The following is a 12625-nucleotide window of genomic DNA, read 5'->3' on the forward strand; positions in this document are numbered from 1 at the left end:
TAAGTTTCGCACATACATACATCATTCATTCTTCATCTTACAACATACATATAACATCAACCATCTCCTGGCAGTACATGCAATTTCGAAGATCGTTCATGTACCGGCAAGAAATCATTCATACATTTCACATAATACATATATGGCATACACTTATCACTTAGGATAAGTGTATTAACTAATCACATCGAGTATGCACACAGCCTCAAAAACATAACAATGAATGGGGCTAGAAACTCACCTGAAGTCGGTTACGTTCACCGTTAATTGTTATTCCTTTCTTCAGTTGGGCACAGCTAACTGTATAATAATTACATGTATCAATTAACTATTACTACCCATATCGTTTTTCTATCTTTATACAACCCATAACGAACGGGGGTCCGGGGGGCAGCGCTCCTGGCAGCGGGGTCTAGGGGCGGCAGCCCCTAGCAGGGTCCAAGGGGCAGAGCCCCTGGCTGGGGTCGAGCTGCTTGGAAAAATTTTATTACCCTTAACTGTCGTAACACATTTTCCATTAGAGTTCGAATTATTATTAAATTTGCTAACTTAAAAAGTTCAAGGGCTTCTTTGTAATTAAATCATTCTTTTCTAAGTCCAGGGACTGTTTAGTCATTCTGTTAAACTTCCAGTTCGTTAATTATCCTTAACGAATTGACTTGTCATGACGAACTGCTTCTTTGTAACGAATTGAACCCTCTAACGAACTGGACCCTTAACGAATCAGTCCATAGCGAACCAGTCTATGCAATGAATTGAACCTTCCAATTCGTTATCTTTTAACTATAGCGAATCAAGGGTAGTTCGCTATCTTTGCTCCTTAACGAACTGAAGCTAGTTCGTTATATTTCCTTAGACGAATGAGCTAGCGAATTACTTCTGATTCGTTATTTACCCCTTAGCGAACTAGGGTTAGGTCAGGGAATTTCAGAACATTCCCTGACACCTCTAACCTCGTATTAACTTTTCCGGCGCCGCCTTTCCGGTGCTGTCATCGCCGGAAAACCGCGTTTTCGCCGGAAAAATACGAGATCTCACTCGTTCTTCCACCGTTTTCATCGTTTTTCGTCCCGTTCGATCCAGATCTGAGCTATGGTGATCCCTAAGCTCATCTTAGGTCCGGTTTATACCCGATTCCATCCGGATCTCGTGACTTAAACGGTTTAACGGTGTCGGCTCGTTGTTTCGCGATTATATCTAACGAGTTTAAGTAAATAAAACATCATACTAGTATTACCTCGGGTCGGGATCGTTTTCCTTCTTGGTTTCGGCTAGAGAGAAAAGAGAGAACTAGAGAGAATCTTAAGTGTGTGTTTTGGGTGGTGTATGAAATATGTGTGAATGAGGATTAAATGGATGATTAATGGTTTATATATTTAGGGATCATGGGCTCAAGCTCATAGACTCTCCTTTCTTTCATAACCCAAGTTCATAACCCATACCCATTTACCCAACACTAGCCCAACTCATATTCTATTTATCTAAACCGATAACGACCCACTATAAAATAGACGAAATTTATTTTATTATTATAACCGAAAGTAGGATGTTACACGAGATAGGGATGCGAGAGGCTAATCGGCTATACTATTGGATCAATAATTTAAGACGATCTAAGGTATAGTGATATGCTGGAGATGGTTGTAAAACTGATCGATTGAATTGTAGAGACGCTTGTAAAACTGATTGATTTAGACGTGAACATGGTTGCATTCTAGTGGCTTGAGATCAATTGATTTCACATTTACATTGTACTTGCAAGAATTTGAACCTACAACCTCACATTTGTGTTACGGAACACCATACCACTAAACTTGTCACATCTATTTTGGTTCCAGTAATACTTAGTACACACCTTGATAAGTCAAGCCAAAGTTTTCAAAATTGATACAATTGTTAATGCAAAACAAATAAATAAATATAAATCAAAGCATCCTCAAGAAATGAACAAAAAACAAAACTTGAAGCACCCTTCAATCACAAGCAGCAAACTCATGCAGACAGCAGATATATGATAACATCATCAATATTTAAACAAACATATATTTGGAAAGAAAAAACACATTATAACACCGTCATGAAAATGACGACAGTTAGCACCTGTTAGTTACCCTCCAGAGTGAGAGACGGGGGTTGTAACAAAATGTCCGTTCTTGTAACTATGAATGTACTGCTGTGGCAAAGCATGCTCCACCTGTAACCACAAAACATTTGGTCCAAAATCAGAGATTATGTAGAGGTCTGGATAAATCAAGCAAATTCATAAAGACCAACAAGTCTGTTTGTTATTAATCTTTTTCATATATTATCCGGTTTATGTTTTGGTTTTCACAGTTTTGACGGTTTGTGGTCCGGTTTACGATTTGGAGTTTGGAATCGATCATGTAAAACCGAGCCTTTACTTTTTTCTTAATTTAATACAAAATTATGCTTTAAAAAATGTCTAAAATCGCAAAACCGAACCGTCAAAACATAAGACCATGAAAACTCGCCAGTTTGGCCCACTCAACCAACACGGCCGGTTCAATTTGTATCTTTCCAAAACCATATTTACCAGTTCGGCCCAAAATGTTCCTCAAAACCGAACAAACAGAGTTAAGAAGTTTGACAAACATTTGTCAACTGTAGTTCAAATCCTATACTTTGGTCTAGGTGCTCAACTGTTGACAACCCTTGGTCAACCATAACTCAAATCATATGTATGTGTGCATATACGACCAAAATGTGACCAAAATGTGTATATATATGACTTAAACGGTTTAACGGTGTCGGCTCGTTGTTTCGCGATTATATCTAACGAGTTTAAGTAAATAAAACATCATACTAGTATTACATCGGGTCGGGATCGTTTTCCTTCTTGGTTTCGGCTAGAGAGAAAAGAGAGAACTAGAGAGAAGCTTAAGTGTGTGTTTTGAGTGGTGTATGGAATATGTGTGAATGAGGATTAAATGGGTGATTAATGGTTTATATATTTAGGGATCATGGGCTCAAGCCCATGGACTCTCCTTCTTTCTTTCATAACCCAAGTCCATAACCCATACTCATTTATCCAACACTAGCCTAACTCATATTCTATTTATCTAAACCGATAACGACCACTATAAAATAGAAGAAATTTATTTTTTATTATTATAACCGAAAGTAGGATGTTACAAGTCTTCCTTTCTTAAAGAGGTTTCGTCCCCGAAACCTAACTATTACATAAACAAATTCGGGTAAAACTTGCGCATCTCATCCTCCGCTTCCCAAGTAGCATCTGAACCTTTGCGATGCATCCATATCACTTTCACTAAAGGTATAACCTTGTGACGAAGCTGCTTCTCCTTGCGGTCAACTATCTCGATCGGTTGTTCAATATAGTTCAACTGTTCATCATCCTCAATGTCCATTAATGGAACATGAGACGTGTCATCAGCTAGGCATTTCCTTAGGTGAGAAACATGGAAGGTTGAATGAATTCCTTCTAATTCTTCTGGCAAGTCTAGCTTATAAGCCACTTCACCTACACGATCTATGATCTTAAACGGTCCAATGTACCTTGGACTCAACTTTCCCCTATTCCTGAAACGAATGATTCCTTTCCAAGGCGAGACCTTGAGCATTACATTGTAACCAACGTTAAACTCAATTGGTCGTCGCCGCTTATCAGCATACGACTTCTGTCTGTCTTGAGCGGCTTTCATTCTTGCCTTGATCTGATCAAACTTCGAAGAGGTTTCTTACACAACTTCTAGGCTTCCCATCTCTTTCTAACCAATCTCTCCCCAACACACCGGGGTCCTACATCGTCTACCGTAAAGCATCTCAAACGGTGGCATACCAATACTTGAATGGTAGCTGTTGTTATAGGAGAACTCTGCTAGATGCAGATGATCATCCCAACTTCCTCCAAAGTCTAAAACACAAGCACGTAGCATATCCACAAGGGTTTGAATCGTCGTTTCAGACTGTCCATCGGTTTGAGCATGATACGCCGTACTGATGTTCAATCTCGTTCCCATAGCTTCATGGAACTTCTTCCAAAACCTCGAAGTGAATCGAGTGTCTCTATCAGACACGATCGATAACGGCACTCCATGCTTGGCTACAACCTCTTTTATGAACAAATTTGCTAACGTTTCTGACGAGATGGCCTCTCGTATGGGCAGAAAGTGAGCACTTTTAGTCAAACGGTCCACTATCACCCAGATGGTATCATGATGCTTAGCTGTACGAGGTAGCTTAGTTATGAAATTCATGGTGATGTGTTCTCATTTCCATTCTGGTATCTCTAGAGGCTGCATCTTTTCATACGGTTTCTGGTGCTCTGCCTTGACTTGCAAGCAAGTTAGGCACTTACTGACATAATCTACTACATCATTCTTCATGCCTGGCCACCAGTAATCTCTTTTCAAATCTTGGTACATCTTCGTAGTTCCTGGATGAATCGAATACCTTGCCTTATGAGCTTTATCTAAGATTCGAATTCTGAGATCCCCATGGCGTGGTATCCACATACGGTCAAACATAGTCTTAACACCATGAGTGTTTTCCATCAACTCGTCTTTCTGACCGAAAATCCTTTCTTTCTTCACTAACTCTTCATCTATCAACACTTCAGATTGTACTTTGATGATTTCATCAAACAGACTTGAATTCATAATCAACTGGTATGACTTCACTGTTGCAACGACTACCTCGTTCTTACGACTTAGCGCGTCGACGACCACATTAGCTTTACCAGGATAGTACTTAATGTGACAGTCGTAATCCTTAATCAACTCCAACCACCTTCTCTGCCTCATGTTCAATTCCTTCTGCTCGAAGAAATACTTTAAACTCTTATGATATGTGTAAATAGTACACTTAGTATCATACAGATAATGTCTCCATATCTTTAAAGCATGCACTACTGCTGCTAGCTCTAAATCATGCGTCGGATAAGTACACTCATGGACTTTCAACTGTCTAGACGCGTAAGCTATCACCTTTCCTCGTTGCATCAACACACAACCTAACCCACGATGCGAAGCATCAGTACAAACAACCAAATCCTCATCACCATCGGGTAGAGCAAGGATTTGAGCTTGCGTGAGTCTCTTCTTTAACTCCTGAAAAGCTTCTTCTTGAAACTTACCTCAACTGAATACTATCGACTTTCGGGTCATACCGGTCAACGGTGCGGCTATCTTGGAGAAACCTTCGACGAATTTCCTATAGTAGCCAGCTAACCCTAGAAAGCTTCGTATATCAGTCGGATTCTGTGGATTATTCCAATTCGTTATCGCTTCAATCTTAGCTGGGTCCACGGTAATCCCTTCAGGGTTAATCACGTGACCTAGAAATTGCACTTCTCGTAACCAGAACGCGTATTTCGAAAACTTAGCATACAACTTCTCTCTCTTCAGAGTCTCCAATACCTCTCTCAGATGCTCAGCATGATCAGACTCACTCTTTTAAAAAATCAATATATCATCGATGAAGAGAATAACTGACTTGTCCAACATTGGCCGACACACCCTATTCATCATGTCCATAAATGCTGCAGGAGCATTTGTTAGACCGAATGACATCACGAGGAACTCGTAATGTCCATACCGCGTTCGAAACGCTGTTTTAGGGATGTCTGCCTCCTTCACCTTCAGCTGATGATAGCCTGATCTGAGATCTATTCGTGAGAACCAACTTGAACCTTGCAGTTGGTCAAACAGATCATCAATCCTTGGCAAAGGATATCTATTCTTTACCGTAAGCTTGTTTAACTCGCGATAGTCTATGCACATTCTCATACTTCCATCCTTCTTCTTTACGAATAACACTGGTGCGCCCCACGGGAAACACTTGGTCTAATAAAACCCTTGTCGAGAAATTCTTGCAGTTGGGACATCAATTCTTTCATCTCGAACGGTGCTAGACAGTAAGGCGCTTTCGCGACGGGTTGGGCTTCTGGTACTAAATCTATCTGAAATTCTATATCTCGCTCCGGTGGCAACCCCGGAAGATACTTAGAGAATACTTCTGGGTAGTCGCACACGATAAGAACATCTTTTATCTCTTTCGTCTTGGCCGTAGCGTTGACACCATACGCCAGGTAGGCACCGCACCCTCGCCTTAACAAACCCTCGGCTTTTATCATCGAAATGACATTAAGCCCAGAACTTTCCTTATCACCATAAACCGTCACCGCACTACAATCCAAAGACTTTAACCTTATTATCCTACTCTTACACACTATCTGAGCTTCGTACTCAGACAACCAATCCATTCCCAAAACTACATCGAACCCTTCTAAGGTCATAACATACAAGGTAACCGGGAACTCATGTCCCTCTAACTCTATCTTACAGTTCTTAACCATTTTCATTATTTTAACCGAAGTATCACTAGCAGTTTCTACTATAAAGGTTTCAGGCACTCGGCAACATTTCATTTTAGCTAATTTACTAAACGGTGTAGCTACGAAACTTCTATTCGCACCCGAATCAAATAATACTGAAGCAGAAATACCATTTACTAAAAACGTACCAGTCACAACATCCGAAATCTGTTTAGCCTGCTCCTGGGTCAGCATGTAGGCTCTAGTCCTTGGCCTAGCTTGATCGGTATCCTTCTTTCCACTACCTCCAGCCCCACCATCAGTACACTCTCTTGCCATATGGCCCGTCTTACCACACTTGTAGCATATGGGTTTTACATCACACTCATTAGCATAGTGCCCCACCTTTCCACACTTATAACAGGCATCTGTTCCAAGTCTACACTCCCCACCATGAGTCTTTCCACATTTGTGACACACATCCGAACCAGTTCCCCACTTGCACTCTCCACCGTTCACCTTCCCACACGTCTTGCACGTATTTCTCTCCCACGCCTTCTGCTTCTTTTCTTTAGAGTTCCATAACTGGGTACCAGGTCGTTTAACAGGAGCGACCCACTTCTTGTCTTTCTTCTCTTCCCCCACCACAACATCGTCCGCAGCCAGATCCTCGTAAACCATCTTTGCGAGTTCAACAGCAGAGTCAAAAGTAGCAGGTTTATTCGTCCTGACCAGAATGCGAACCTTTTGTGGCAGTCCCCTCACATAACACTTGATTCTCTTAGCCTCGGTGTTGACCATTTCGGGCACCAACCTAGACATTCGATTGAACTCGGTGTACTCACGATGTGTCATCGTCCCAGCTTTCAAGTTCAGGAACTTCATCTCTGCCTTCTCAACCTCGGCGTCAGCACATAATTTCTTCATAACCAGTTTTTCAGATCCTCCCACCTCAGGGCCTTAATCTCATCCCGGGTCTTCCTCTGCTTCACACTTTCCCACCAATACATCGCCTCTTCTTCAAATGATTGGGTGGCATAACCGACAGCTTGATTGGGTCGGGTTATTCGGGTTTCAAAGTTTTAAATCTTGACCCGAAACCCGACCCAAATCTCTCATGGGTTTTTCGGGTTCGGGTAATTCGGGTTCGGGTTTTTTCGGGTTGGGTTAATCGGGTTTCGTGTAGTTAGAAAAAAACACAAAACCAAAAAAATTTTAAAAACTATAATGCTAGAATTAATAATAAAATGTTCTTTGCTTATAACACATATAATCAAATAATAAATTAACCTAACTTGATAAAACAATTCAAAAGAAGAGTAAAACTAACTCGAACCATAATCGTATTCAATCGGGCGTGATTTGGTTGTTCGATTATGGTTGCTATTAGTAATAAACGGAATTCATAAATTATTAATAAGCAATCGATCCATAATAGTTAGAATGACAACAGTCGATTAGAGCCAGATTTTGATAACTTTAGTGACTAAAACTTGGCCTATTATACATAAAAATATATTTAATTTCAAAACTAAAAGTTTATTCGGGTTTTTCGGTTTGACCCAAATCTTCTAAATCAAACCCGAGAAACAACCCGAATTACTTCGGTTCGGGTTCGGGTTAGTCTTTTCTCGGGTTCGGGTTCTTCGAGTCAGGTTAGTTCGGGTTCTTCGAGTCAGGTTAGTTCGGGTTGGGTTTCGGGTAAAAGTGACAGCCCTATAGATGACCAAAATGTGAAAAACAAATGCATACCAAATCATTATCAGGACCAGAGGCAGGCACCAACACATTAATTTCACTCGACTTCACAGTTGTAATAGAAGCCTCTAGAGAATCTTTGCTTAAGTACAGCTGGCAACCTGCTGAGCTGTCCACAGATATGGTAGGGGCTGTACCCTGTTATTGTCCACATGGAAAACAAAGTTAGCAATAGCAACTAACGAATCATTCCATGAATAAAATAAAACACCTTGTTAAAAAAAGGATACCTGGCATTGCACCTCCACACTGTTGCACTTAACAATTTCACAAGCTGCAACAACATCCTGTTTTTGGTATTTAAACGTCAGTGTTAACCTTTTCAGTTATCAAGCACTTTATGCTTGTAAATGTAATGTATTGAATCACAGTTTTATAACTGACCATGAATACAACGCCCACTTTTGTGCATTTGTCAACAGTTATGTTGTTAACTTTCCCTGCACAATTGTAGCCAAAGAAAGCATAGCTAGAGTCACAAACTAGAAGCACGAAAACAAATTAAAAAAAACGCAAGACGGTACCTTTAATTTGTATAACTGAATCTTTGCATCCAAAGATGTAGACTGTTTGCTTCGAATCACATTTATCAATCAACAAATTCTTATTCCCAATTTGATTCTCAACAACCCATCTGTGTATCGTGAGAAAACAACATGCACCTATATCAACAACCTGATTTGCAAATTTCTTATGTCAATCATAAAGAAAACTGTACTCACTTGCGACCCACTTGAAGCTCAAACTTTGGAGGTGCAACTTTAGAAACAGTTGGCACACTTGGACGGACTTCTTTTTCACCAGCACTGACAAAGCCAGCTCTATCTGCACGGTTCTTGGTCTTCATATCATCTGTGACTTTTCGTAATCCTAAATACATGAAAACCAAAGTCAATAAAACGAATTAAGATAGTAACAATAAGAAGACATGGAAATAGGTAAAATGTAAGTTACCAGCAGTAACTGGCTTTGAACTAATTTCTTGAAAAACAGCAGCCATTCCTTCCTTTGGGCGGGATGAAGATGGCTGAGAAGACTCTGGACTGAAAAGTGAGGCTGGTGGAGGGGGTGGAGGGGCGGGGGCTTTTGGTGGGGCAGATGCAGCGGATCCTGTGGCACTCCATACAGGCCCCAAAGGATAGTGGCTCTTTACATAATTTCTCAAACCGGGTACGTAAAGTTATTTTAGAGCTCTTGCCCACTCCACATGATTTGAATCTTTATTTCTATATTCTACAAGAACCTAAAATCGCCACCATCATTAGTTAGCGATTGTAAGTTGATAACATCACAACTTTACACCAAAAAGATTAGAATGATGCATATGTCAGATGTGATAAAATGGAGTATGCTTCAAAAGTGTTTGAGAGCTTATCTCAAAAAGGGAATGTTGTGACGTGTAATTATTTAATATCTGAATATGTGAATAGTGGTTTACATGATGATGCAGAAATTATGTTCAAAAATACATTATGTTTAGTCCAAAAAACCTCAAATTCACACAAACAGAAAAGATTAACTGCTATTCAAAAAATTTCCCCTAGAAAATAATTCTATCACAAATACTATAACCTAAGGGCTAACCGGCTAAGGTACTTGCATAGAACTTCCCCTTAATAATGCTTGCTACTAAAATCACAATATATTCTGCTTCAATAGTTGAAACAACAACACAATTCTCTAACAATGATTCTTGATTTCTTTCACAAATATTTAAACCAATAATAGCATGCCTCTAGACTTGAAGAGTTAAAGGTAGCACCTAACGCCTAAAAACATCTAAACTCAAACCTTTAATTCATTAGATCTTATTAGGCAAACCGACCCGAAGTGTCCCGAACAAACACACGAACAATTGCAAGACAAACTAACAATTCAATATTAATAAAGAGCACCAGTATATAGCACGCTTTACTCAATCTATGTTACTGAGCTACTTTTACTGCCAAAGTACAACTTCTACCTTTATAATGAGTTGTTATATAGTAGTCGGATTAGGGTTCATTACTTGTTGCCTAAGATTACACAATCAACCTAAAAAAGATGGCCTAAAATTACTAGGCAGGACCTGCCAAGGCAATCAGGTATTCAAGTCTTGCTAGACTCAACCTGGCAATTTATCATATTAATGTAGCATGTTTTAAATTCAAAAATGGTATACATAAACTTAAAAAACAGATTTTAATACCTTATTGTTGTAGAATTCAGCAGCCTGCCAAGACTCTTCCACATGTGCAATAGGCATGCTAATTCCTGAGGATATGATATTGAAAATTAGTACCCGGATGCATCATGCAAGATCCATAACAGGCTCTGTTAAAACACAAAGCATGTAGAATAGTTCTCACCACAATCTTTGCCCACATATGCGATCCACGCTAGGGCTGTTAAACTCTCGGCAACAGCTTTTAAGTGGTTGAAGAAATCAGACCGCCTTCCTTCCGTCATGCTAATTGCTTTCATCAAATTTTCATTCAAAGGCTTGAAAAATTCACCCAATCCTACCATGCCGGGTTTCTGCATAATCAATATACAGAAAAAAAAAATCACCATCTTAACTTAAAATTATCAAATTAACAAAATCAAAAACCACGGGGAATCCACAATGTATGTGACTAAACTTCATCTCAATACTCCTAGGTTAAACTAACTAAGCAAAAGTAATTGCTCCATCATACATCAAATAACTAATACCCATGAGCTATTAAGCTCAAATTGTTAATTCTTCAAGTTCACTACCGCGCTTGCGACGTCAATTAAGCGATAACACGAATCAAACAAAAGTAATAGCAATAATAAAAATATATCAAAATCTAAATGTAAGCATTACAAAAATGAACTAAATCAGACTAAAATCAACAAAGCTGCGATGCGCCTAAATAAACATTACACTGAGTTACTGATCAAAAGTTCACATCAACAATTCAATAAAACGAACCTTAGCTTGCTTGACTAACTAAACAAACTGTAAAATGCCCCATCGAACATCTAATAGCTAACATCGATAAGCTCAAATTGTTCAAGTTCATTACCACGTTTTCGACATCAATTAACCAGTAACGAATCAAACACAAGTCAATGAAGTCATAACAATAAAAAAAATTCAAAACCTAAATCGTAAGCATCACAAAAATGAACTAAATCAGACTAAAATCACCTACGCTCCGATACGCCTAAATAAACGATTAAAACTTTTAAACCGAACCTTAGTTTGCTTGATCTTAATTAGCAGCTACTTCTGAACAGCAAACGCATCACTAAGCACATTAGTAACATCCTGTACTTGTCCGCCAATCTTCGCTGCAGCAGCCGTAACCTTACCGACGTATTCCGTCAAAAACTCGTCAAATGCGATAATCGATGGATCCGTGGATGCGGCAATCGCATCCACATCGAGTTCTCGTGACTGTGAGCCGATGGAAAGTGACTCCAGCCGAGCTACGGCGGCTGTATCAGCTTGTCTTCCATTACTGTTGTTGAGTTTCTCTCTCTAGAATTTGAGGACATAAAGCAGATCTGGTTTAACTGGCACTTGAGTCGTGGCCTATCTGTTTTCTTTTTTAAACGCCGAAAGTCAAAGACTGCGGTGTGTGTTTTTTTCAAGTCTTTTTTCATAAATGGAGTCTGAAAGTTGCAATGAACTCCATGAGGTTTAGTTAATTACAAGATGGACCTCGTGGTGTTTTCAAAGTCAGAGTTTGGTGTTTGACTAGGACTTTTTTTTATAGAATGAATTAGACCATTCACAATAATAGATTTTAACCCTCTTCGAATCATATTATATTTTTGTTATTGGTGGAATACGATGATGATAGATTTTTAGATTGTGCTTAAGTGCTTACTAGTTCTTTATCTATTGTGAGTATTGATTTTTGTGATCCATTTTTTATAGATGTTTTTCTACAAGAACATGAAAAAACTTTGAAGGTGGTGGGGCTAGGTAGGATGTTGAAAAAAATATATAATAATTGTTTTTGGGTGATGATGTGACGATGTTTTTTGGTGTTTTTAGAATTTATTAGTGCGTGGATTTTGAATGTTTTTAAACAATTGTGTTTTTATGATGTGGTGGTTGACTAGACATTTTTTTGAGTGTTTTTATGTTTCCTTATTGTGAATGCTCTTATATTACATATGGTTTAACATGTTATGTTAGTCAAAATGATTAGATAATCAGTTGACTATCTAATTTAGTTAGTTTGTTAGTCTGCAAGTCAATGAATAACAAGATTGATGTGTTTTGTTAGTGTACTGAATCTTCCCTAGTGGCCTAGATTCGAACGGGTCTTGAATCTTCTTTAGCCAACGTGAATTTGTATGTATCTTGCTCTTCATAGCAAATGCTCTTAGCGTTTGTGGCACATTATTGGAGAGTAAATGCGTAAGTAAATGAGGATGTATTCAATCTCCGTTTACTTTTAGTGCCCTCCTTTCTATATATTGAAAAAAGACGGGTCTCAATCGAGATCTTCATCATTATGACTTGTCTAAGTTTTATGGTTTTTGACCCTTGTTTGAATAGTACTTTACTGGAAGATTCGGTCCAAAACTCGACACGAAGGGAAATATTGG

General features: G+C 39.0%; 1 protein-coding gene across 1 annotated transcript; it reads right to left on the reverse strand.

Moving 5' to 3' along the window:
* Positions 1 to 1915: 1915 nt before the first annotated feature.
* Positions 1916 to 11496, reverse strand: LOC143550837 (cyclase-associated protein 1-like). Its single transcript, XM_077041420.1, has 10 exons — positions 11259 to 11496; positions 10402 to 10570; positions 10242 to 10306; positions 9008 to 9296; positions 8776 to 8923; positions 8578 to 8687; positions 8438 to 8493; positions 8284 to 8340; positions 8048 to 8191; positions 1916 to 2194 (listed from the first exon to the last, which is right to left on the reverse strand). The coding sequence occupies exons 4-10, from the start codon at positions 9051 to 9053 to the stop codon at positions 2108 to 2110; spliced, it is 648 nt and encodes a 215-aa protein (XP_076897535.1). The 5' UTR covers positions 9054 to 9296; positions 10242 to 10306; positions 10402 to 10570; positions 11259 to 11496; the 3' UTR covers positions 1916 to 2107.
* Between the last annotated feature and the right edge of the window lie 1129 nt (positions 11497 to 12625).

This window comes from Bidens hawaiensis, unplaced genomic scaffold (assembly GCF_021521415.1).
Source record: "Bidens hawaiensis isolate Kalapana, Puna unplaced genomic scaffold, B.hawaiensis_p1.1 tig00016189_1, whole genome shotgun sequence".
Lineage (NCBI taxonomy): Eukaryota > Viridiplantae > Streptophyta > Magnoliopsida > Asterales > Asteraceae > Bidens > Bidens hawaiensis.

Excerpts from the sequence above, each read along its gene's own strand:
- LOC143550837 (XM_077041420.1), bottom strand. The coding sequence starts at position 9,053 with ATGGCTGCTGTTTTTCAAGAAATTAGTTCAAAGCCAGTTACTGCTG. Across the intron at positions 8,924-9,007 it reads TTCAAAGCCAGTTACTGCTG|GATTACGAAAAGTCACAGAT; the intron begins GTAACTTACATT and ends TCATGTATTTAG. Across the intron at positions 8,192-8,283 it reads GTGTGGAGGTGCAATGCCAG|GGTACAGCCCCTACCATATC; the intron begins GTATCCTTTTTT and ends GGACAATAACAG.